Source organism: Hemicordylus capensis, chromosome 3 (genome assembly GCF_027244095.1).
Source record: "Hemicordylus capensis ecotype Gifberg chromosome 3, rHemCap1.1.pri, whole genome shotgun sequence".
Lineage (NCBI taxonomy): Eukaryota > Metazoa > Chordata > Lepidosauria > Squamata > Cordylidae > Hemicordylus > Hemicordylus capensis.
Window position 1 is genome coordinate 2,188,929 of NC_069659.1, and position 26,330 is coordinate 2,215,258.

The 26,330-nt window shown below is 47.8% G+C and overlaps 1 protein-coding gene across 5 annotated transcripts in view; it reads left to right on the forward strand.

The window, feature by feature from the left end:
- The window catches only part of NUP98 (nucleoporin 98 and 96 precursor), a 62,490-nt gene that overhangs the window by 15,639 nt on the left and 20,521 nt on the right, over positions 1–26,330 (forward strand). For 4 of the 5 annotated variants that reach the window (XM_053308869.1, XM_053308872.1, XM_053308871.1 and 1 more), the window contains exons 7-22: positions 643–826; positions 2,174–2,334; positions 2,785–2,922; positions 4,451–4,535; positions 5,807–5,899; positions 6,824–6,964; positions 7,887–8,020; positions 9,888–10,075; positions 10,975–11,091; positions 13,507–13,808; positions 14,679–14,792; positions 18,291–18,429; positions 18,553–18,730; positions 19,313–19,477; positions 21,655–21,831; positions 23,544–23,703. In XM_053308869.1, coding sequence (XP_053164844.1) covers positions 643–826; positions 2,174–2,334; positions 2,785–2,922; positions 4,451–4,535; positions 5,807–5,899; positions 6,824–6,964; positions 7,887–8,020; positions 9,888–10,075; positions 10,975–11,091; positions 13,507–13,808; positions 14,679–14,792; positions 18,291–18,429; positions 18,553–18,730; positions 19,313–19,477; positions 21,655–21,831; positions 23,544–23,703 — 2,476 coding nt within the window. The remainder of the gene's footprint in view (positions 1–642; positions 827–2,173; positions 2,335–2,784; positions 2,923–4,450; positions 4,536–5,806; positions 5,900–6,823; positions 6,965–7,886; positions 8,021–9,887; positions 10,076–10,974; positions 11,092–13,506; positions 13,809–14,678; positions 14,793–18,290; positions 18,430–18,552; positions 18,731–19,312; positions 19,478–21,654; positions 21,832–23,543; positions 23,704–26,330) is intronic. The other variant, XM_053308874.1, reaches the window with a different exon arrangement.

A 26,330-nucleotide genomic window follows, 5' to 3' on the forward strand; every position in this document is an offset into this window, starting at 1 on the left:
AGTCTCGGGGGTGGGGGGTTACTACAAAACAATAAATACAATGAATAAAAAGGTTAAAACATTACAACAGCCTTAAAATTTAAAATGTTAAAACTATTAAAAACACAATTAAAACAATATCTAATTAAAAGCTTGGGTGAACAAATGCGTCTTGACTGCCTTTTAAAAAGTTGTAAGAGATGGGGAGGCTCTTATTTCAGCAGGGAGCGCATTCCAAGACCTTGGGGCAGCAACAGAGAAGGCCCGTCCCCAAGTAGCCACCAGATGAGCCAGAGGCAACTGCAGACGGACCTCTCCAGCTGATCTCAATGGGCGGTGGGGTTCATAGCGAAGAAGACGTTCTCTTAAATACCCAGAGCCCAGGCTGTTTAGGGCTTTATAGGTTATAACCCAAACCTTGTACTTTGTCCAGAAACGTATCGGCAGCCAGTGTAGCTCTTTTAAGATAGGAGTGATCTGGTCTCTCTGAGATGACCCAGAGACCAGCCTGGCTGCTGAATTCCTGACCAACTGCAGTTTCCGAACGACGTACAAAGGCAGCCCCACACAGGGCGCACTGCAGGGCTGTGGCTAAGAGGAAAAGTGGGTACCAAGTGCTGCACCCTGCGGCATCACAGTGACTGAGAACTGTTTCTTGTTCAGGAACTTCGTTTGGAAGACTATCAAGCAAACAGGAAAGGTCCCTCCAACCCTGTAGGAGCAGGAGCCACTCCCGGGCTCTTTGGATCGTCCACGGCTACGTCCAGTGCAGCCACGGGCCTCTTTGGATCGTCCACCACCAACACTGGTTTTTCATATGGACAGAATAAAACCGGCTTTGGAACTAGTAAGGGAGAGAGTGAGAGAGTGTGTGTTGAGGGGGCAGGGGGGGCGGCAGGAAGGTGGATGACGTGTGACGGTGCTCTTAACCATATCCACATGTTTAGTTGCTGGCTGCCTGATCTGTAAAATGCCCTCAAAACCTTTACACGCTTGAAAAATCCCATCCAGGCAGAGCAGCCTCCTTACCCGGCAAATGGGATACTTGCTGCAGATTCCAAGTCTTTGAAGGGTGCTGGGCAAATGGGACTGATTCTTGGAGCAGGAAGAGAGGAGCACCTGGGAGAGTCTGGGTGATGAGGAAGGGTTGTAGCTTAATGGCAGAGCATCTGTGGGCCAATCTCTGGTCGCATTTCCACGTTGGATTAAGAAAGTCTCCTACTGGAAGCCCCGAGGAGCTGCTGCCAGCCAGAGCAGACAGTACTACGCTAGTTGGACCCATGGTCTGACTCTAGAAAGCAGCAGTATCTATTCTTCCTAAGATGGTGTGAATCCCAGAAAGTAGTAAGACATCACACAGAATGATTTTACAAGAACATTGTTTGATTCTTTGCAGCTATAAAGTACTTTAGCTTGATACTCTGTTCCAGGAGATTCCCACTGTCTTCTGTCTCCAGATGTTGAACATTTGTGGACCCAGCGGCCTTTGGCCACTTTGACTGGGATGGGAGTTGTTGTGATTGTGGTTGTTTATTATTTATTCGATTTCTATACCACCCTTCCAAAAATGGCTCAGGGAAATACACAGAGAAATAATAAATAAATAAGATAGCTCCCTGTCCCCAAAGGGCTCACAGTTTAAAACGAAACATAAGACAGACACTAGCAACAGTCACTGGAAGTTCTGAGTTGGGGATGGATAGGGCCAGTTATTCTCCCCCTGCTAAATAAAGAGAATCATCACGTTTAAAAGGTGCCTCTTTGCCCAGGTAGCAGGTCCAACATCTGAGGACCCCAGGCTGGGAACTACTGCTTTATGCAGTTAGTCGGCATTATTCACTACTGATGGAATGGACCCTCTCTCACAGTCAGCTGCTTGAAGGTTTCCTGTGCCCACTCCCCTTTGCTGGCTCTCGTGCCTGGAACCCCTCTCCCTTCAAATCCACCCTTTTCAGCAGCGCCTTGGCCTCCTCCTTCGGTCCTCGTCTCCACTCAAAGCAGAGCCCAAGTACAACACAGAACTGCGTCTGCTCACCCTGGTCTTGTGCCCAATCCCCGCTCCCCCTTGTCTCTCCCACCATTGGCATTTAGCTCCTTGGGGTACAGTGCTTTTTCTTGAAGCCCTGTAATGGCCCTGTACATTAGTGGCATGATGTAAAGTAGTAAGCATTTGCTTCATCTCTCTGTGTTCCAGGTACAACAGGTTTTGGAACAGGAACTGGGGGCCTCTTTGGCCAGGCTCAGCCAACCACCAGCCTCTTCAACAAGCCGTTTGGCCAGGCCACCACTGCGCAGAACACGGGCTTTTCGTTTGGGAATACCAACACCCTTGGGCAGCCCAACACAAACACCATGGTACGTACTTATTTGCTACTTTTATTCGCATGCTGTTTTTAATGAAACATTCTGAAAATGGTTTACATAGAAAAAGAATAAGAAGCTGGTTCCTCCCCCCCCCCCCCCCCGCGGGCTCACCAGTTAAACAGTAAAAACCACAAAACACCAAAAAACAACCACCACTAAAAAGACGAACAGAAGCAGGAGAGCTGAGAAACCTGGTAGCCCCTAAGAAATAAAAGGTATTTAGTTTTTTAAAAGCAACCACAGATGTCAGAGCGAGCAATCCAGGGCCAGGGGCAACAACAGAGAAGGCCTTGCCCTATGTGCACAACAATCTAGCTTCTCTCAACATCAGCACATGGAGCAAAGGCCCCTCTGATGACCTTGTTGGGCAGACAGCCCCTCAGGTACCCAGGACCCAAACCTGGTAACGTATCTTCCTTGAATGTCCCCATATATTTGTAGGGTTTATTTGGAGCAACACAGCCCTCACAGACTGGAGGCCTTTTTGGGACAGCTGCCAATACGAACACTGCGACAGCATTTGGAACTGGGACGGGCCTCTTTGGACAAGCCAACACAGGATTTGGTGTTGGGGGCTCGGTATGTCATTTGGGATTAATGGTGTCTTAAGGATGTGAAAATTGCTTGGTAATCTTAGATTATCACACACTTGAAAGCTTATCTTGCTGGTGGTAATTGTAATACTACTTGTGGTTCGGAATGTCCAAGAGTTTGCTTTTGGATACCCCTTGGAAGGTTTTGCTTAAAAACAAAACAAACAAAGCCTAGCACATCTGTAAGTTGATAGGTGTCCACAATCCCTAGTGGGATTCAGATGTAACTATGAGCCCCAGCTTTTGTAGGCATTCATGTCAAGATTTAAACTCCTGCTCTTGAGCTGCTGTGTATCAGAACAGTTGCAGCAGGATCTGGGCAGATTCTTAAGGAGCTGAAATGTGTACCTTCAGATATCAATCAGCGAGTAACTGATTCAAGTACTTGGCTGTGTTCTGGGTGCTCTGATCAGTGTGTGACATTAATAGCAAATGTACAAGCTGTTAGTGAGTTGGGCTGTCAATATATTTCTCAGTAAACACACCAGTAAAACCCACACTTCGGATCCAAATTCACTACTGGGAAGGAGGCCTCATAGAGACTGCAGCTTCCCCCATAGTTTTTGCTGCAGAAATGACCTTTTCTCCGTTTCATTAGTATGATCCCCAATAAAGTTGAGTGTTTAAAAACTTGGTAACTGTTCTTGGCAGTGAAAAGGATTTGCAAGCTGCCAAAACGACAAATGCAGTTTTAGGTTGCATTGATAGAGCCATAGCTTCCAAATCAAGAGAAGTGAAAAGTAATACTTACACTTTATGCCATCCTTCTCAGACCTTCTCTGGAGTACTGTTTAGTTTTTGGTGCTGCACTTCCAAATTAGAATGGGCTCAACAGAAGGCAGCAAAGATAGTCAAGTAGCTGGAAAACAAGCCCGGTGACAAAAGAGTTGAAGGCACTGTGTGGTTCGCCTGGAGAAGGGAAGACAAGGGGGACGTGATAGCCCTTCTAAAATACCTGTGGGGCTGCCACGTAAGAGGGTGGAGTCTTGCTCTTTGCTTCTCCAGGGGACAAGATTAGATTTAATGGGCTTAACTGAAAGGATGGCAGATTTTGGTTGAACACTGGGAGAAGCTTTTCACCATTGCAAGCAGTTCAGCAACTAAGCCAGTTACCCAGGAGGTGGTGGAAGTGTGCTTTTTCTCTCTTGCTGGGATGCTCTAGGTCTGGTTTCCTGCATCACGTGGGGGCTGGGCTCAATGGCCTCTGGGGACCCTGCTAGTACTGCGATTCTGTGACACATCTAAGGTGTCTTCTCCTGGAGGCCAGAATGGCTCTGGGAGGTAATAGGAAAGGGTAGGACTCATGTATGCCCTTCACTGCCATATCTGGTTTTCCTGTGCCATGGCGATAAACATCTGTACTGTAGGAGACATATACATAAAATGTGTTTAAGATGTTGGTCTGCCCTTTCCAGAATTAATTGGCTGCTGAGAAAAATGCACAGCTTCCATTCATGGCTATGTGCATGTAATGTTCCAACATTTAAAAGTGTCTCTTCCTCTCTGCTTTTCAGTCTCTGTTTAGCAACAAGCCTGCTGGATTTGGAACCACAACCACCAGTGCACCTTCATTTGGGACAAATACAACTGGCCTTTTCGGTATTGAACCAAACTGTTTTGATTTTGGCACATTTTTAAAGGCATTTAAATCATCAGCATTACTCTGAATATATCACATAGCAGGGTATAGGCTAGATTACGGTAAAGGTTTGTTGATCTTAATGCCGTCAGGTAAACCATGCTACCTAGGGGCATCTGTGGAGGAGTTTTGTAAAGGAATCTCTCGCCCTGCCTGGCATGACGACAAATGGGCAAGCACCAGCATGCTCAGAAGCTGCACCCTGCCGATGATGGCACTGTTTGCAGAGACACATGCGGCAGCTATGGAGAGCGGGAGGGGAGTTTCTGAGCATGTCTGTTCAGGGGCAGCTCTTCAGAGCATGATCTCAGGGATGCTTTATAGCATTCTCCTCATAAAGAGGCTTGGTAGTCTCCCCATTCTGTGGCCTTTTTGTGCTGTTTAAAGACATTCTGTTGAGTAAAGCCTTTTGGTGTTTATCAGTGAAACTGACTTTCTCCTTTGAGTGAGTGGGTGTCTCCTTCCACTTGCTTCAAAGTTGTTGTTGCTTCAGGTTGTGCAAATGGCTGTGTGCCCCCTGCAGTGGGAGCAGCCTTCCCTGGCTCCAGGCCTGCCACCTTCAAGGCAACAGGTGAACATCACTTGTTACCCACATACTATCATGGTGCTGTTTTGTTTGTGATACTTGCTCCTGGTCAGAGATCTGAGCATGTTTTAGGAAGAGTTTGCAATTCAATTCCCACAGACCTGCCTGGGTTCTTCCTCTTAATGAACAGAGGTTCCTGCCTATGTTTCTTAACATTTTTCACAAGGGGCCTCCCTCAGCACAAGACTGAAGAAGCCTCCTGAAAGGCCCAAGTTGGTCTTTCAAAGTTGGTCTTTGAAAGTAGGCAACCATCCATAGCCCCTGAGAGCTAGAAGGCAGCTGAAACAGTGAAAGGTTCTTCGCTTTCCTTTTCCACCAGAGGACTTCTGCAGCTTCTCTTCCTTGCTAACAGAAGAGGAATTAGTGCATTTGTGGACAGCTGCCCATGTCATCTTAGAGAGGCCTGCTTCCCATTTGGGGGGCCCCATGTCTAGTCAATGGAAGAATTGTTTGTTAAATTCTCTTCTGTAGTGGCAGCAAACTCTGTTTTCAAGAAAACAGCTTTTCATAATTTAAAAAAGGCTCCGCAGAATATATTTGGCTGGAAACAGTAGATCATGCCACCGATGGCAAACTGATCATGTGCAGTACTTGTGTGCCTGAATGTCCATGTCAAGGAGCCCACTCATGGGTCTTCCCTTATAGGCTTTGGTGGAAACACTACTGGGAATAGCCTGTTTGGAAACAAGCCTGCAGCTGGGGCTCTGGGAACTGGACTTGGTACAGGATTTGGAACAGGTAAAGAGAGAGTCTTGAAACTGTTCCCTCATGATGGGCTCTTGGCCGGGATTTGGGGTTTGCCAAGCATCACAAGCCTATAGTGTATGGGGAGTTTATCAAGACTCTGTCCTCTACTATTCCCCCCCCCCCTTCCTAGATGATCCTTCCCACCCCACCACCAGTGTTCCCTCTAACAGGGATTCCCAGAGTTTGTGGAATATAACTCCCATAATGCCCAAAGGCGATTGCAGCTGAGGATACTGGGAGTTGTAGTGAGCACCATCTGGGAATCCCTGTGAGAGCAATAGTGCCCCCCACCCCCACAAATCAACTCCCTCCTCTCCAGCTGGCTTTTCCACCTTAGCTCTTCTACCTCAAATCCTACTTCCTTTTCCCTTTACCAGTCTTACTGCAGTTTTCTTTTAAATCTAAATTCTGTTCCATAAAAACAAAAAGTCTAGTTTGCCTTCATATTTAGCTATGTGTGATTTATTCCACTTGGGGAAATGGGACTCCCATGCTGTGAACTTCTTGTCACTGAGCACCCAAGAGGCTGTCAGCTGACACTCCAGCAAACTCCCGGCTTGTTGTAGGGAAGGGCCCAGTATGTTGTAACTAGCAGAGTGCTTCTTCTCCCCCTCCCCGCCCCATATCGACCCTTCTTTATGTATGAAATGCTGGCAGTGGGGTTTGTGGCTGAGGGAACGGCCAGCCGTCCTGATGTTTAGCGGTGAAATGTGCTCCTGGGCTGAATTCTGGAACACTGCTCCTCTTGCAAACAAGAACGGGCAAGGGTGAGCGAAGGGAGGTTTCTCTGGAGCATTCAGCATCTCTCCCCCTGAACTGTCTTGAGAGAGAACATGAATTCATTTGTTTCTCTGATTGCTCATGGCTACTTGCCACAAACTGATCTGTGTTTCTCTCTTTCTCTTCTTCTTGTAGCCCTTAATGCAGGGCAGACGTCCTTATTTGGAAGCACCCAGCCTAAACTTGGGGGTGCACTGGGGACAGGAGCATTTGGTGCCCCTGGATTTAATACCTCAACAGCCACCCTAGGCTTTGGAGCTCCCCAGCCTGCTGTGGGTAAGTGCGCAATTTACGGAAACAGAATCCTCTGAATTTCAAGGGAAACGAACCTTCCTGTTGGCAAGGAGGTTCACACGATCACGCCAGCTCACTTTGACTCCTCGCAGAGTGTGGGGCAAGGAAGCTCCAGGGTTCAGTGCCTGTCATGGCAGCCGGTTTAGAACGGTCATTGGGGGACCATGCTGGTCTGATCTTATACAAGGCCGTAATTTAAATAAGGAAGGGGAGTAGTCCTAATTAGCTGTCTGGTGGAATGGCCTTAGAGGGAGCTTCTGGTTTAACTTTAGAAAAGCATGAGGGCAACTGTAATGCCTCAGTGGCTCTGGGCTTGGTCAGGTAGATCCAGGTGCAAGGAACTGTGTGTGTGGCACACATCTTGTGACTCCCAGGCATTAAACTAAGCAGGCTTCCTTGCGTCGTCTTAGGAAGGCCAAGCTAGAGCATCTGCAGCTACCCTTGTGACGGGGTTTTGTCATGGGGTTGACTTCCCCACTTTGTTATAACTTGGCAGGGTAGAGAGTCTGATTTCACCTGAATATGTCAGAGCTGCTCTTCGTGCCTCATGAACTCTCTCACAGGATAGGAGGTGGCTCTGAGCTGTCCTAGTAAAGGGGAATTGAATGGGGAGGGAAATGGGTGCCGGTTGGTGGTGCCATTAGGGCAGTGTAGGTAGGAGCAGCATCCTGATTGGTGTTGGGAGAATTTGAGGGCAAAGGAGACCTGCTGTTGTTTCTGGTGCGTGTCTATGAAAGCAGAAAGGTGCTTCAAATAATTGACGTAATAATGGGCTTTGTGATCTCATTATATCCCCAAGTTTAGTATAACTTGCTCAAATAAATATACCCTGGGCCTCCATGCCCAGACCCCTGTTCACCTTCTTGGGGGATATTGGCTTGACTCTTCTTTTGCTTGCATGCAGCTCTGACGGACCCCACTGCTTCGGCAGCCCAGCAAGCCATTCTTCAGCAGCACCTCAATAGCCTGACTTATTCGCCCTTCGGGGATTCCCCTCTCTTCAGAAACCCCATGTCTGACCCAAAGAAGAAAGAGGAGGTGAGGACCAGCATGCTTTGAGTTTGTGCAAAAAGATTGCTTGTTGTCAGTAGGGAGCATTTCAAGAGGAAACTTTGGAGGGATGAAATACTTCGCCAGCTTTCTGGAAATGAAGGCATCCCTTTCTCTGAGAACCAAAGCTTCTGTTTTGGCTGGGAGCCTACCTTGTCCTAAGTAAGGTAGCCAAGGAGAACCTACTTGGTGGTAATGTAAAAAGGGTGCCTTTTTATAAGAACAGCCCTGCTGGATCAGGCCCAAGGCCCATCTAGTCCAACTTCCTGTTTCGCACAGTGGCCCACCAGATGCCACTGGAAGCCTACAGCAGGAGTTGGGGCGTGCCCTCTCTCCTGCTGTTAATCCCCTGCAACTTTCTTTGGAGCCTGGCTGGAGGCTATCCTGAATGTCTGTCTCCCTCCCTCCCACCCTGTCTTACTTAGTGTTCTACTGCAGAGAGGGTTGACAGCTGAGAGATCACCCGTCTTTTTCATATTGATCATCTGTAGGGCACTTTGGCATGTTTAAAGCACTTCATTTGCATCATCTTGGAACTCTTACAAAACTCCTGCAAAGTAGTACTGTCCTCACATTGCTGATGAGACTGAAGCTGAGAGAGCAGCTTGCCTATGGCCACTTTCTGAGTTCATGCTCTGTAGCCAAGTTGGACATGGCTCTCAGATGGTGGATGCAGGGCATGCAAAGAGAGAGCTGTTCTTAGTTGCTGTGTGGGCTGATTCAGGGCTGCTGCTTCTAAGAGGTTCTGTGGCCTCAAGGCCCCCAAGTAGTCATGCTGGCATTGCTGGTCTCCCTGGCTTCGCCTCTTTCAGTGTGGTTGACTTGGGGAGCTCTTTGCTGTCACATCCTTTGTGTGGAGCTGGCTTTAATACCAGTTTTGCAACCTGTTCTGTAAAAGCCAGACCACATGGAAGCATTAGGATGCACAGATGCTCCTGAATGTTGCTGAAGCCCTGATGGTGTATACCCAATAAAAATGTCACTGCACCCCTACATGTCTAGCATTTGGAAAGCTGAAAACATCTAAGATTCTGAGATCTCATGGAGCAGTGTGGGAATTTCAGTGGGATTTGGACCTTATCCTCTTCTTGTTTCTTGGCAGCAGTCAACTGAGTTCATGGTTCCAGTACCATAGGACACATTGTGTTCATGGTTCTGATGGCTGCTGCTGAAGCTGTGAGGGAGACCCCAAACCAGGGGTGCACAACCCAAATAACTCAGTGGGCCAGAACCATCCATGACTTAGTGTGTGGGGGCCAAGGTCAATGTTCAGCACATTAATGATTACATTAACATTAATTCTTAACTATAAAGGAAAGCATTGAAAATACTAATGAGCTGAATTATTGGTTACCCACAGCACGAGAGAAGAGGAGGCTGCTAGCAACCCTCCTTCCTGGGAGGAGAGCTGGTCTTGTGGTAGCAAGCATGACTTGTCTCCATAGCTATAGTATTGCTGTGAAGACAATACTGAGCTAGATAGACCAATGGTCTGACTCAGTATATGGCAGCTTCCTATGCTTCCTATGTTCCTGCTTTCGTGCACTTTCAAAGTTTGCAAAGGTTAATTTGGAAGGGGTCTCACCACCACCAGGGCCACAGGGTAAAATAGCATTTTGCACCTCACCTCGGTCACCACAAAACTTTGGACCACCCCTGGGGCCAGGAAAAAAGTCCCTGCGACCAGATCTGGCCCCCGGGTCTCATGTTGTGCAGGCCTGCCAAAAACCAATGGAGTGCTCAGCTGACATTGTGCTCATGGATCCCTGACATGCGACAGGAGAGCAATGAAGACCAGTCCTTAATCTGGTGGGATAAATGTCTCAGGTTTCCGCTTGTGTTTCTCTGATTTCAGAGACTGAAGCCCACCAATCCAGCAGCTCAGAAGGCATTGACCACGCCCACTCACTACAAGCTGACTCCTCGCCCTGCAACTAGAGTACGGCCCAAGGCTTTGCAGACCACAGGATCCTCAAAATCCCACCTCTTTGACGGCCTGGATGACGACGAGCCAGCCCTGTCCAACGGGGCGTTCATGCCCAAGTTAGTTTTCAGTCATTCCTCTCTCTGTGTGTGGCAGGGGATGAGCTGGGCTGGGCAAATATGCGGGTGTGAAAAACCGTGAAATATGTCACTCCAATGATCTTAGCCTACATTCCTTTTTGGTTTTAATGTAGAACAGTGACAAAAGCTTATTACTGCATTTGTGATTAGTTTTGGTGCCAACACACTTCAGTCAGCTTGGAGATTCCTTGTCCTAAAGGGTTCCATCAGTCTCTCGGGAGGCTTGTTGCATTTACATGCATCTGGAAAAGAACTGTGTAATGTACAGTGGTGAATAGTGCTGAAGCCATCACCTTTTCCAGACCTGGGATCCACCTTGAGCTCCATCCTGCAACATGGAACCCGCTTCTAGCTTGGACTGTAGATGCCTATCCTCTCTCTTTCTCTTTCCATCCCCCCCCCTTACAATTAATTGTCTCTGTGTGTGTTTATATATAATATAGATAGCTTACACATATGCGTCTCCACACACACACACAGCAAACTTACATTGGTTTTGTACCAGGTTAATGGTCCTGACTTCTCCCAGAGAATCCTGGGAATTGTAACTTGGTAGGGTGCTGAGAAGCCTATTGGAAATTCTGACTGCACTCCCCTCCTTGAAAGAACTGCAATTTTCAGGGTTTCATGGGAATCTGTCCAAGTCTGTTGTGAAGATGCGCCACCTCTCCCTCACTCCCCGCTTCTCTCAAAAAATTAAATTACAAAAGAAGTGTGGGTGGGGGGAGGGGGACACCTGGGGTGACCCTTGTTGGGTGAGGCTGCTACCTCACTGAAGGGCCAGCAAGTCAGAGCTGAATTGCTGAAGCTGTTCTGACTGCACCCAGGTGGCCCTGGGGCCTTAGTGTAAGGTCTTCGCTTGCCTTGGTCTCTTTCAGGAGGAGCATTAAGAAGCTAGTTCTGAAGAACCTCAACAGCAGCAATCTGTTCTCACCTCTCAGTGGCGAAGCTGATGACCTTGCTTCTCCATCAGAGTATCCAGAGAATGGAGAACGGTAGGTTGACCTGTGTCCAGAAAAAGCAGGCTCTTTGTTGGTGTCAGAGGTAGAGCCTAACTAGCCTTAAAGGAGCCACTCCAGTCCAGTTGCTGAACTTCACGAATATTCAGATCTCCTCAGTCAGAGCTGTGAAACCGGAAATGTGCCACACTTCATGTGGTGTGGAGCATGTGCAGGAGCAGGGAAGATAAGAGCCCTCCCCCCCGCCACACCCCATGTTTGTAAGTGGAGTACTTACCGTGGAAAGCAGGCCACTGTAAGGGTCTTGCCTTCTGTAACAGACACCTTGCTGGCAGCTGCTGGGCATCCGCCTCGAGCTGCTTCAGAGGATAAAATAAACAGGGCGGGGCTTCTGGGTGGGGGTGAGCTCTTTTGCAGCACATTGGTCCTGGCTGCCTGGAGGGAAATGTGCACTCGCTTCCTGGAGCCTGCCCTCAAATTCCCCACTGTGGTCAGGTTGAATCGTAGCTTTTGTGGGTTGACATCCTTTGCACAAAAAGGCAACCAAGGTTTCCTCAATTCTGCAACTTTTATAAACTATGCAGATTTGGCAAGTGTGCATACTTATTCTGTTTCTTCGCACTACAGGGAGGGAGGAACAAGGGACCCTGTGGGGCAGTGCTGCCTCTGTCCCTGGGAATGCTGCACAACCCCCACCCTGCCTGCTAAGATCTATCCTGTTGCCCAAGCACTTTCAGATCTATCTTTAGCAGCCTGAAGGGCCAGAGAAAAATACTTTTGATTATGGGGAGAAATAGGGTTGGCCCTGATTTCCACCCCTGCAGCTCTTCCGTACAGCATACAGAGAGGAGGGGTGTGTGTAAAAAAATATCCCTCCTGCATTGCATTGGTGAGGTGCGAACAAGCAGCTTCTTGGTCACATCACCCCACACACGAGCAGTCAGCATTAGAGGGTGCTTGTGTTCTAGAATGCCGAGGGTGTCTGCTACCACCATGGCTTTAGAGTTTTATTGCTGCCATCAGATAGACTTTTGGGCTTTTTCTGGCTGGGTCTACAGCCTACCAGACCTCTGTCTCCCCACCCCATGTCCCAACCTTTAGAGTGGTAAAGGTTTTAGGCATGGGGTGGAGAAAACAGAGAGAAACTACTATTTTAAAAAATAATAAACAAATTTTACTTTTAGAATTTACAAGAGGGAAAAGAATTTCCTTCTATCCACTTTCTGCATGGAGTGGAGAAAGTGGATAGAGAGAAATCCTTCTCCCTCTCGCATAACACTAGAACCAGGGGTCATCCCATGAAACTGATTGCTGGGAAATTTAAGACCAGCAAACAGAAGTATTTTTTCACACAACGCATAATCCACTTGTGGTATTCTCTGTCACAAGATGTGGTGACTGCCAACCACCTGGATGGCTTTAAGAGGGGTTTGGATAACTTCATGGAGGAGAGGTCTATCAATGGCTACTAGTTGGAGGGCTACAGGCCACCTCCAGTCTCAAAAGGCAGGATGCCTCTGGGTACCAGTTGCAGGGGAGTAACAGCAGGAGAGAGGACATGCCCTGAACTCCTGCTGTAGGCTTCCAGTGGCATCTGGTGGTCCACTATGTGAAACAGGATGCTAGACTAGATTGGCCTTGGGCCTGATCCAGCAGGGCTGTTCTTATGTTCTTAAAACAGTTCAGTTTTAATCAACAGTTTCATTGTAAAGTTCATTTCACTTCATTTTTCAAAAACATAACCAATAAAATCAAACCAGTACATTTCATCGCCCTCAAAAATGAAACTACTGAACAGAAGCCATTAACTTTTGGCCCCTGCCTAGCTTTTTTGATATAGCGAATTGCAAGGCAATTTACAGTATAAAATCCTACTTACAAAAAGAAAAAGGTTTAGGCCTCATTCCTCCGCAGAGGGCAATGGCTAGAGGGGCAGGAAGTTACTCCGCTAGGCTTAGAGCTCCTCTGTCTTATGCCCTTGGGAGGGAGGTTGCATCTCCAGACTGTTCCCTCTGCACTCCATGTGAGGTTCTTTGTGTTCCCCCAAGTTGTGTAAACCTAATTCATAGTCTGACTTGCAGCTTTTCCAGCTCACAAGAGTTGCCTGTTGCCCAGAAACCAAACTTCAGACTTCCCCATGTCGACCTAAGTTAATATTTAAAATAATAAATATTTTTTAAATTTTTAAATTGTTGTAATGTGTGTGTTCCCCCTCCCCCAATTTTTTTCTTAACGAATGTTTTACTTTGTTTTTATTCTGTCGTAAACCGCTCAGAGACATAAGTTTTGGGCGGTATAAAAATGTTTTAATAAATAAATAAGTGGTTTGGGATGTAAATTCCTCCCAAATGTCCTGGTGCTGTGTGTGCCAAAGAGCTGCTTTCTGGGAGCTCTCTTGACTGCTGATGAAACCCTTCTGAGTAGCTCCATGGTGTGACTTCTCTCCCTCAGCTTCAACTTCCTCTCCAGGTCGGTTGAGGAGAACCACAGACAGGACGGGGAGCAGGAGGAAGAAGACACCAGTCATCACGAAGTGACCGGCTTCTTTAGCAACCCCATTGCCAAGCAGACCCCAGAGAAAGCCATGCACAAGCACCACAACCATGTCGACAACACTATCATGGCCTTGAACGTGCGCCCTCCCCTGCGAAATGGGCTGGAAGGCAGCAGTGAGGAGGCCTCCTTCCACGAGGAATCCCTGCAGGATGACCATGAGGAGGAGACAGAGAGCATTCATCACATCCATCCAGCAGGTCAGGCATCTGTTCTTCCAGAAGGACTTTTCTGTCCCTGGTAACGTGGCTGGGTACAGACTTGAAAAGCTCAGAATGCATCCAGAGTGCGCACTGGATGCATGCACACACATGCATCCAGAGTGAGGCCTTCCTGATTCAACCAGAGCGGAAGCTAAAATTAATTGAGCGGACATCAAAAACCTTGTGAGCGCATGCACATGTGTATGCCTTAGAGGGAACACTGCTTATGGCTCTTTGGAAGCTGCCATATGCCGAGTCAGATCCTTGGTCTGTCTAGCTCAGCATTGTCTACACAGATTGAAGTGTCTTCTCCAAGATTACAGGCAGGAGTGTCCCAGCCCTACCTGGAGATGCTGCCATGGAGGGAATCTAGGCTCTTCTGCATGCAGACATTGTTTCACTGAGCGTTGGCCCTATCCCTGACGGGCTCACATGTAGTGGCCCATCCAAATGCAAACCAAGGCATCCCCTGATTAGCAAAGGGGACAACTCATGCTTGCTGCCACAAGCCCAGCTCTGCTCCCCAGGACTAGCAGAGCCTAGAACCTTCAAATTCTGCAGTACCTCATGTTGATTTGTGTCCTGGAATTCTGCCAGACTGGATTGGGCAGTTGTAGATGTCTGTGGTATTCCCTCCAAAGTATTATTGATTGTTGTTGTAGTAAATTGCCTTCCAGCCTCCTACCAGATCTGTTACCTTCAAGGCACTTGATCTTGCCCTTTCACGTGCTTTAGCATGCATGTGGAGATCGTGAAGGAAGTGTCCCAGGGTTCTCTGTCTTGTTCATTTGCCCTGGAACTGAATCTCTGCTGCTGTTACTGGAGTTGCTGAAAGGATGGTCTTCAACCAGGCTCTGGTTCTTTCAGGAATTGTTTCGACACGAGTGGGCTATTACACCATCCCATCCATGGAGGAGTTGGCCAGAATGACGACTGACAGAGGGGAGTGCTTGGTGACAGACTTCACCATCGGCCGTAAAGGTGAGCATTTGCACAAAGCTGCTGCACCTTCCCTGTGCAGCTCCTCCAAAGGTTTCTTCCTCCTCGAATGCAAAGGCATTGCCTGGCTTGCAGGAGCTGGATTTTGGCCCGTGGAACCTGTTCACAGCCCTGGGCATGTTCTTTTGTGCATTGTGCAGCACTCTGGAGGTGCTGGCTCCATTCCTGTGCCAGTTCTTGGTCACAGATATGCGTTTGGGCAACAAGAGTTGGCGCAAGTGGCCCGGCTTTCCTGTGTGTGCCACTCGCACATCCCTGTCCTGCCCTCCACACCACCTTCTCTTCTGTCTTCTACTTCCTACGCCTCCTTGTCAAGTGAGGAAGGCAGTCTGAAGAGAGTTCACTTCTCTGCTTCCAAAGCAGAAGGCGCAGAACTTGGTCGTCTTCTGAGATCAAGAGGCAAGGGATGGCCCCCTCCCACAGATCATTCCTGTCTCGAGCAGGAGAGCAGGGCTCTTAGCCTGCACAACTTAGGCTGCACAACTGAAGCTTTCATCTTCTTTACCTAGGCCCTTTATAATTGTGGTGCAGGCAAGCAGTGGTGCTCTTTGGACCAGACCACTGGTCTGAAGTCCGGTCCTTCGCCAGTGGAGGGAGGGGGCCTCCCGGTGTCCCCCGTGGTGGTGCCCTGCTGTGCTGCCACAACTGGCCATATGCACCATGGGGCCTCTGCCAGTCTTCCCTGGCCTCTCTTCCACACAGGAGGCCGCCATGTGCGTGGCAGGGCTTCCACCAGCCTTCCCTGACCAACCTCTCTTCCACACGGGAGGAGGGGAAGCGCCATTTGCGGGGCAAGACCCGCTGCAGTGAGGCCTCTCCTGACCTCTTTTCTGGGGGGGGGGGCACCATGTGTGCAGCAAGACTCGCAGTGGTGGTGCCTCCACCAGCCTTCCCTGATCTCTCTTCCGGGCAGGGCAGGGGCATGTGAGATGTCCCACCGTGGTGGTGAGGTGTGCACTGCACCACTGCAGCCAGTGGGCGGGCATACGGCCTGCCCAATCTTCTCTCTCCAAACCGGGACTTCTCCTGGCCCCAGATCCTAGGCAGCACGCAGTGGGGAAACAACAAGCAGCAGGCTGACCCCCTATGCAGCAGGGAGCAGGCAGGGAAGAGAGAGAAGAGGAAAGGAAGGCAAAGGAGCTCACCCAGTGAGCAGACAGGCTGAGCTGCCTCAGTTGCCCCATGCTCCTTAGGAAGGGCCTGCCGCTGGCAGTCCCCTTCCTCCTGCTGGCCTTGGCTGGAACACAGGCCGAAGCCAGGTGGGGGTGGGTGGGTGGGCTGCCCAAGCGACAGGGGTTCCCCTTCGGTCCTCCTGTTTCACTCCTTCCTCTCTTTCTGTGTTGTTTTCTCATGGCTGCAGCGCCAGCCAGCCCGCCCCCTTCCTCCCAAATGCACTTTCCTTCTCAAAGGCATTGGGAGTCAGAGTGTGAGTTTGACAAGGTGGGGATGTCAGCCTCAGGCAAAGTGTCTCTCTGTGGCTTGGGGCATGGTGGGAGAGTGAGCTGAAGGGGCTACGGGAAACTCCCCCTCAGCCTGACCTCCCAGCTTTTCACTCCCATAGCCTTTGATCCTTGGAGAGGAGGAAGTGTGTGCCTTTGGAGAAATGCAGGCAGCCACCTGAATTGGGGGCTAGCTAAAGTTTGTCTGTCAATTAATTGATAATCCTCTGCAATTAACTGGTGATGCCCACCTGTTGCTGCTTCTTCTGGAGTTAGTTGGCATGGCAAAGTTCCAGCAGCAGAAGCAGAATATGCAGTGGGGTTGGAGGAAGGGATTGGAGGGGTCGCAGCAGCTGCTGGTGCTGGAAGAGCAAACGGGATGGTTCTGGTCAGTTCTGCTTTAGCATCAGCCTTGGGTAGAAAAGAGACTGATGGGACCAAAAGCCCTCTTTCAGCTGCCTGGGTTGGGTTTGGCGTTTTTTCTTTGGAGGGGCATGGAGTTCCTGTGGTCATACTGTGTATGGATTTCCCAACCAGTCTCCTTCCCTCTGGGTAAATGTGCAGCAAAATGGCAAATCCGATTTAATTGAAGCAAATGCAGTGTGATGCACACTGCGGGGGAACATCTTCAATTCGCAAATACCCTGCTGAGACACACACTGGTGCTGCACTATTTTTGAGTAAGGAGAAGTGGTCACGGGGGGGGCAGTGTAGACGCAATTGGTCCCTAAAGGTGGTTCCAGTGTGAGTTCTCTCTCCTCTCAAGAGGAGAAGCGGAGGGAGAGAGCACAATACGCTGAGTGGCACAGGGCATGTGGAGTGTCTGTTGCTATACGCTGGATCCACAGATTGAGAAAGGGGAGGCTTGTTGTGGCCACCTGCCCTTTTTCTTAGCTTGGCTAAGAATGTGTTGTCATGATACATTAACTTGTTAGTGTGAGGAATGGATGACTGACTGGGTGGTAAAATGTGGGTCTTTTGTAGCATTGTAGCTGTTATACTGTAGAATGCTTTCCCACCCAGCCCCCAAGTTGCATTAAAAGGCAAAAAAACTCCCAGGGTCTCTGCCTTTCCCCCTGGCCCCAAAATTGCTTATTTTTTTACATCTTTACATTCTTGCAAATTCAGTTGCTTAAATATTGGATCCTTTAGAGACAGAGAGGGGAGCGAGTAAAGAAATATGTGGGATGGGAATGTGTTAAGGTGCATGCATGTTTGTTTTATACAGTATTACATTCTTGTGAGTTCAGTTGCTGTTTGTGCCCTCAAGAACTCACCTTTAGATTCACGTGTTAAAAATACTGTGTGTGTCATGGGGTGTGTGTGTGTGTGTGTGTGTGTGTGTGTGTGTGTGTGTGTGTGTGTGTGTGTGTAGAGAGAGGATGAGGTTCAATTTATGGGGGAGCGGGGTCGGCCTCCAAAAGTCCAGGCTCCAAAATTACCTAGGTGCACCACTGCAGGTGAGGTGTCCCAAAGAACCTCTTCAGTATTTCAAGGAGTTTTACTTGATTGCCATAGAAGCTGAAGCCTCCTGGCTTTTCCAGAGACCATTTTTGTTGTCTTTAGATGCAGACCCACCCAGAGTGTTGTGCTCCTCAGCCTACCAACCCTCTGAAATGTGATCTTCACTTATAACGAGGAGCCAAAGCACCGATGACCAAACTATGCACAGTATGCACACATCTCTGAGGAATCAGGGTGGGGAGATGAAATTCCCAAAGCCCCACTGGAAATCTGTTGAGCCACATGCAGAACCTCATTGGCATGGATTTACAGACACAAGTCTGGCTCATGCATTCAATAGAGCCTGTCCAGTTGCCTCTGGGAGCACACACAGCTGCTGCCTCCCCTCATGCTTGTGCTGCAGTTAAGCCCTAACCCTAACCCTTTCTCCCTGCTTGTTGCCACCTAGTGACCCAGATCTGGGGGTGCTCTTTCTAACTCACACACATGCCGCATGGGCCCTCCACACAGCACTTGCTGTAGCAGAAGCATTCCAGGCTAGGCTGATGCTGTGATGGCTGCCTTTTTGTCTCTCTAGGCTACGGCTCCATCTTCTTTGAAGGCGAAGTAAACCTGACTAACTTGAATCTGGATGAGATTGTGCACATCCGCAGGAAAGAAGTGATCGTCTACCCAGATGATGAACTGAAGCCACCCATTGGGGAAGGTTTGAACAGGTAATGCCAACTCTGACTGGAATGTTGGCTCATTTCCTGTGACCAGCAGGTAGGCACAACTGCTGTAAGTTCATCTGGAGGGGTCTATGTGTTTCAAGCTCCAGGCATTTGTGTTCTTAACAGGAGAGCTGAAGTTACTTTGGATGGAGTTTGGCCCACTGATAAAACCTCCCGTGGTTTGATAAAAAGCCCAGAACGGCTGGCAGAAATGAACTATGAAGGAAGGCTGGAGGCGGTGTCTCGGAAGCAAGGTGCCCAATTCAAGGAGTACCGCCCTGAAACGGGTTCGTGGATATTCAAGGTAACTAACACCAGCTTATTATCGTGAATAAATGAAACCAGCCTCTGTGCTGAAGCCCTGATCCCCTTCTTCATGATTGGTGGGGTCTTAAAGCACGCTCTGTCTAGATGGCATTAGTCTTTAGAAAACATAGAACATCTTTATTACTGGTTTTGCAAACTGCCATATCTTAACTGTTCTAGAGGCGCAGAAGAGAGCAACCCAGGTGATCAGGGGCCTGGAGCCCCTTCCTTATGAGGCAAGGCTCACAGCCTCTTGGGCTTTTTAGTTTGGAAAAGAGGCAACTACAGGGGAGACATGATAGAAGTGAATAAAATTATGCATGGAGTGCACAGAGTAATTCTCAAATGTGGACATGCACATGTTGGCCTACAACTCCCATCATCCTCAGCCACAATGGCCAAAGGCCAACAACGTCTGGGGACCCAAGTTTGAGAAGCCCTGCTCTAGATAAGTCTTTGGAACCTTTCTTCTGTGCAGGCAGCCAGAGTGGAACTTGCTAGGCAGAGTTTTGTGTTGACTGTTGCAAGCTTCTTTCTCCTAAACTGGTTTGAACCATCTCTGTCTTCTCTCCCTGGCCAGGTGGCTCATTTCTCAAAATATGGCTTGCAAGATTCTGACGAGGAAGAGGAGGAGCATTCATCAAAAGTAGATGCAAAGAAGTTAAAAACTGCTCAGGCACCCCCGCTGGGCCAGTCAGTGTCCCAACAAGTAGCTCTGAGTGGGAAACCAGCACTGCCCTCCAAGGTAGGCAAAAACTGGAGCCCTTTATGAAAGTAAAGGTTGAAATAAGTGGTTCCACAGCTGGGATTGTTGCCAGATCTGACCAGCTTAAGTGCAGTGTGTGTGTGTGTGTGTGTGTATGTATACTCGTACTCGCCTGCTTCCTGCCCCATGTAATTGTTCAAGCCATTTCCCACGGCTTCATGTCTGCCACCATTCAGCATTCACAACATGTCCTCTGAAGACATCTGTGTTAGTAGAAAGGGTTGTGTATCTTACCAACTTGAAGCGAAGTAAATGGGCCATTTAATCTAATTGGGTGTGCATTTAAGAAATCCCAAAGGTCCTCTTGCAAGGTCTTTCCTCTCCCAATGATATCCCGGCAAGAATAACCCCCCTGCCCCCAAGCCTGGTGGCAACTTGGGATCAAGCCACCTCTGTCGCTGCTCCTGGGCTCTGAAATGCACTCCCTGTGGATATCATCATTTTATTTATTTCTCTGGGTGGTTTACAACAAAGCAAAACCAGAAAAAGTTTAAAGATTAGTTAAAACAAAATAACAGGAAAAGTTAAAATATTACCAGAGTTAAAAAAATTCAAAACAACATTTTAAAACAGTGTTAAAATTTAAAACAATATTTAATTAAAAGCCTGGGTTGGCAGGTGCATTTTAAAGACTTTTAAAAAGCTGTCAGAGATGGGGAAGCTCTTATTTCAGCAGGGAGCGCGTTCCAAAATCTTGGGGTGGCAACAGAGAAGGCCCGTCCCTGAGTAGCCACCAGACAAGCCGGTGGCAACTGCAGACGGACCTGTCCTAATGATCACAATGGGCCATGGGGTTCATGATGTAGACATTCCCTTAAATGCACAGGGCCCAAGCTATTTAGGGCTTTATAGGTTATAACCAGCACCTTGTATTTTGCCCAGAAATTTATCAGCAGCCAATGTAGCTCTTTCAATACGGGAGTAACATGGTCTTTCCGAGATGACCCAGAGACTAACCTGGCAGCCACATTCTCAACCAATTGTAGTTTCCGGACTACACACAAGGGCAGCCTCACAGAGAGCGCATTACAGTAATCCAGTCTGGAGGTTACTAGCATATCTATCACTGTTCTGAGGTTATTTCAAGAAATGGATGCAGCTGGCGTATCAGCCGAAGCTGATAAAAGGCACCTCTGGCCACTGCCTCAACCTGGGACACCAGGGAGAGACCTGGATCCAGAAGCACCCCCAGACTGTGTACCTGTTGCTTCCAGGGAAGCAAGTGTAGCCCTCATCCAGAATTGGCAGATCAAACTTCTCTCCCAAGTTTCGACCCTGCACGATGAGTACCTCCGTCTTATCTGGATTCAGTCTCAGTTTGTTATCCATATTAGAGGCTTAAGAGTTTTAGCAGCCTTTAAAAGAACCGTAAAACATATTTTTTTTAGTCTGGCCTTTAGTGATTTAGTGAAATGATTTTAAACTGGTTTTAATTTTGTTTTAATGTGTGTATTTTATCTGTTTTTTGGTATTTGTGAACCGCCTCAAACCATCTGGGTGAGACGGTATAAAAATCTCTTCAGTCAAGAACTATATTGCTGCTCCTTATCACGTGCTGGCCAGCAAGTCCTCTGTCATGAGTCGTTATGGTCACTGTGCAACAAGTCTTTAGATCAGCAGAGGAAGCTTCAGCAGGAAACGGTCCTGTTCCTTGAGCCCTGAAGTGTCTCCACCCAGATGCTCTTTCTCTTGCCATTGCCTTTAGCAAAACCCAGGGAGTGGCCGCTTTCCTTGTGCAATAGATGTTGCATTCCATTTACGTTGTCAAAATTGCATCCCTCCAGATTTCCAAAATTTGCCTTGCTTGCCTGAAGTGTTGCTTTGAACTGCAGTTCAGTGGAGAGAGACATTCTGATGGTTTTGCAACTTTATTTATTTGATTGATTGATTGATTGATTGATTGATTGATTGATTTCTATACCGCCCTTCCAAAAATGGCTCATGGTGGTTCACACAGAGAAATAACAAATAAGATAAACACTATGTCAGCCTTTGCTCAGTCCTACACGCTTGTCAGCTTCTAACTTTGGGACGTTAGGCTGAATCCCAAAGTGGCGTGAGAGGCCTGGGCTCTGTGGATCTCTCTTAATTACACACCAACTCATTTGCTCTCTGCTCTGGGTATCTTTACTGCCTCCCTCTCTTGGTGTCTGCAGAGCCCAGATGTTGAACAGCTGGGGAAGGTGGCGGAGTTTGACAGTGACATGGCAGACATCACCCAGGACATCGCTCAGGATTCTGCAGTGGAAGAGAGCCTTGCAGAAGAGCAGGAGCCTGTGCCAGCGTCCACTCACATTGCATCCTCTCTGGACATCAACCCTCACACACTGCAGGTGAATCCCTCTCAGGTTCTGCTTTTGGAACTGGTTGGCTCCTTTTTGCGCTTGCCTGCCAATGCCCAGCATCTAGGCAAGCTCCTTTCACTTTGTACTCCTTGCTTTCTGAAACATGCTCTGCTTCAGCATATTGGGGGTTCCTTTTCAGGACCCCTTGGGATTTTATTCAGGAAAAAGAGAATGATATGAGTAGAAGCCACTTATTCTTGGTCATCTTGCTGCTGCTCTTGCAAGGTATATCGGAAGTGGCACACACTACAGTGAACATGTGCTATTTCCTTTATACTTGATGGGGTTGAGTTTGTGTTGGGGAATCTAAACCAAAGTATAGTCTCAGCAGTTAACTTCTGCTAACTAGCATGTCCAGGCCTTCCAGCATGTTGACTACTGGTTTCAATTGCTGTCTTTTTTGGTCTTCTGCTGGTGTTGTTTAAGCTTGTAATGTTCCTGCTGGATTTGTGTTTTCTAATGCCTGATTTAAGTGGTGGCTGTATATTATTCTAATTCTTGTTAGCTGTTCTGAGAACTTTCTGGCCGAAGAGTAGTGTAAAGATTGTGAAAATAAGTTACCACTGCTTTTCACATAACTGCTTCTTGATACTCCTTCTGGCAAGTCCTCCTGCAGTCCAAGAGATTGAAAAGCAGCCACTAGAGGGATGCTATGCTGGGGCTGGATAGAGATAGTTCTCAGTTGCTGCAATCAAGGCATCTCGATGGGTTATCCCTGTCACGTGCTCCTGGGCAGGACTATGCTAAATAGCTAAATAGAAGCCTTTAGAGCCCGACAGGGATGACCCTGCCCAATTCTTACAGTCCTGCGTTGCTCCTGGCAGGTCCTCTCTCTTTCTCTTCATTCTTGTACGTTTCTAAAACCTCTTTCAACCCATTTCTTCCTGTGCCTTTTTCTCAATTAGCAGGAATCACTTATTGTCCTGCTGTTCAGGAGCCCGCAAGGTGCAGTGTAGGACCAGTAGAGACCTGGGAGAGCACCTTCCTTATCAAGCAAGGCTACAACGCCCGGGGCTTTTTAGTTTAGAGAAAAGACAACTGAGGGGGAACAAGATAGAGGTCTATAAAATCATGCATGGTGGTGTGGAGAAAGTTGATTGAGACATTTTTCTCCCTCTCTCATAACACTAGAACCAGGGGTCATCCCATGAAATTGATTGCCAAGAAATTTAGGGCGGACAAAAGGAAGTATTTCTTCACACAACATATAATCAACCTATGGAATTCTCTACCACAAGATGTGGTGACAGCCACCAGCCTGCGTGGCTTTAAGAGGGGTTTAGATAAATTCATGGAGGAGAGGTCTATCAGTGGCTACTAGTCGGAGGGCTATAGGCCACATCCAGCCTCAGAGGCAAGATGCCCCTGCATTCCAGTTGCAGGCGAGCAACTGCAGGAGAGAGGGCATAACTTCAGCTCTAGCTTGTGCGCTTCCCAGAGGCATCTAGTGGGCCACTGTATGAAGCAGGATGCTGGACTAGATAGGCCTTGGGCCTGATCCAGTAGGGATGTTCTTAGAATCCCCAATCAGCCATGAAACTCAGTGGGTGACTCTGGGCCAGTCACTTCTCTGTCAGCCTAACCTGCTTCACAGGCTGATTGTGAGGATAAGCATAACAACACACACCACTCTGGGCTCCTTGGAGAAAGAGAAGGATATAAATGTAAAATAAATAAACTTGCTCTGTCCTTGTTTCCAGATAATGAAGGCTTCATTGCTTGTGGATGAAGAAGATCTGGACTTCATCCTAGATCACCGATTTGGCAAGCAGTTGCCACTGGTGGATACTTCCCAAGAAATTTGCTCTCCAAGACTGCCAATTGCTGCCTCAACACAGGAGAGGAAAAGCCGTCCCTCAGGTATGGTAAGAACCCTGGTGTTGGTGCCAAAGTCTAGATGGGAGCTGTGCTGAGGACAGATGTTTCTAGGACTCGGTCTGATGTCAGCACAGCACTGCACCAGAATCACGGCCCTGTTTCTCTTGGCTTGTTGGACCTCTTTGGCCTTGTCTGTTTTATAGGCTCTGGCTTTTCTAAGCTTCTGGAAAACAGTAGAAGGTCAGACATAGCTACTACATTAACAATATAATTGTTAGTATCTTGTATTTATATATGTGCCTATTAAAATTCTGATAAGAAATTATCATACTTTTATCCACATAAATACTTGAAAATTTCCAACGAAAGCTTTTTAATACATACAAGATTCCATAAAAGCGTAATACATAAAATAATAAACATCTTAAAAGTCTTGGTGTAAAAACTTTCAATGGCTAGTAAATAATAAATGTGGATCGTGATCCGTTGCATACATAAGGAATAGGGCTCTGAGCCTGTGCAAGGACCTCGCGGACAGATGGACTTGCTCCTTGAGCCACCTCCAACTGCCCTGCACCTGCTTCATGCTTCCGTTATTTTCAGCAGTTGGGGCATGCCTTGTTCAGTTTCTATTAGACTGTCTATACATCTACACCGTGTATTGTTAGCTTGACATGCAATACAACTAGTGTTGTTATTTGAATAAAAGTGATTGTTTATATCATAGTTCTATAGCCTACGTGTATAACCAAATGAAGTATTGATGTTGATAAGGGGAATTGCTCCCACTTCAAGGATTGTCAGCTAACCTAATAGAATGATTTACTTCTGGTTAAATAACTCTGTGTGTGTGTTTTTGAAAGAATGCATGAGTGAGCAAAATACATACCAGCCCCGAAGACAGAACAAATGTTGGGAAGAAATGCAGATGACCCCAAGAAGGACCAGAGAAGACCGGAATGAAATGCTGAAGGCAGCAGGAAAAGGAGTTGCTTGGCAGACAAGGACTAAGGTCGATCCTGGGATCAGACGGATGTAAACACAGAACATCAAACAGCTTCAAAGGACAGGCAACCCTTTTTAAAGCCAGGCATCTACAGATGCTTCCCCGGAGAAGCATTGAAGATCGTGGGGCCCACAGCTTCTTCCAACACCCCATTTTAAAGACTGATCACCTTTTAAATGGGGCTGGTGAGTATGTATGTGTGTATGTGTGTTTGAGTGAATGGACTATAGTTTAGCTGATGTTTAGGATGTAACAATAAACTGATGAACTAAATCCAGCTGGTGTCCAGGATCTGTTTTCTTTTGGGGACTTGTACTAGCCTCTCCGAAGCAATACTCCTAATTACAGGTGACCCCCTTAAATATTGGTCACAAGCTCCTCGGTGAATTAAAAAAATTGTTGGATATCTCGGTAAACAACTACTGAAAGGACTTGGATAAAGTTTAATAGTTTACGATCTTGGACTGCTTTACGGATAAGGACATTGCTTGGCGATTTAAACAAAAGCATAAAAACGTGTGTTTTCCCCCGGACTTGTCCAGTGGATACACAGCTCGGATTTGCTGACTAAAGACCAAAGGACTGTTTAACGACTATTCTACAGCTCAACAGACAGTATTTTTACAATGGCGTCTAAACCTCTTGCTAAAACAACTTCCAAATGCTACACGGAGTGCCAGGCGAAGCTACGACAACGGATAGCCATGATGCCTTCTTACTTTGCTTGGGGGAGCAACATAACCTGACAACCTGCAAGATATGCTGCTCCTTCTCAAAACAAACCCTTAAAAATCGTGTGTTGTGGCTACGCGCAGCTATATTTGATGAAGCACTACTACCACCGAGACCTTCGTACCCATCAACGTCGAGGTCGGTGTCGAGCACGGGAACGTGCATGGAACGTTCTTCAGTGGATCCTGCAATGTTGCAGTCAAAAGCCACCAAGGAGCAGGAATTCAAGCGTCTGAAAGTGGTAGAAAAGAAACACCACCGGTGCAAGAAACATAGACGCCTTTCATTAATGGATGAGGAGGGGGAAGACCCGCCTCCTAGGAAAAGGATTAAGAAAATGTGCTCTAGAAGCAGCACACCCTCTCTGACAGGTTTACAATCAGAGATTGAAGAGTGGGATTCCTCGGTACCGACTTGGGCATCAACTAGGACACCGTCGGCACCGACGATTACAACATCAACTAAGACAGCTTTGGCATTGACGGCTTCGGCACCGATCACTGCATCGACCAAGTCTCCTTTGGCATCAACGGCTACAGGATCAACATTGAAGGAAGTACTCCCCTCGGTATCGACAGCACTAGAGAGACAGAAGCCCATGGAGTTGACACCAGCTCAGATGCCTATTCAATTGCCGACAGCAACACTGCAGAGGGCTTACCAGCCAGAGGACTATATGGACTTTGGAGAGGGAGCAACTGGTGAAGAAGAGGTCACTTTAGACCCTAAAACGACAATGTCGCTATTTGTGATATTGGAGTCCGCTGACAGCACTCCATCGGGCTCAACATTTCAGGGATTCTCAAGGTCGAGCGTGATACAGAAGATGTAGCACTTTCGATACCAAAAACTCTTATCAGTGTCACCTACAACCTTCGGCATCGAACTCAATACGGTTAATGCCTACTATAACCAACCCAATAAGACTGAT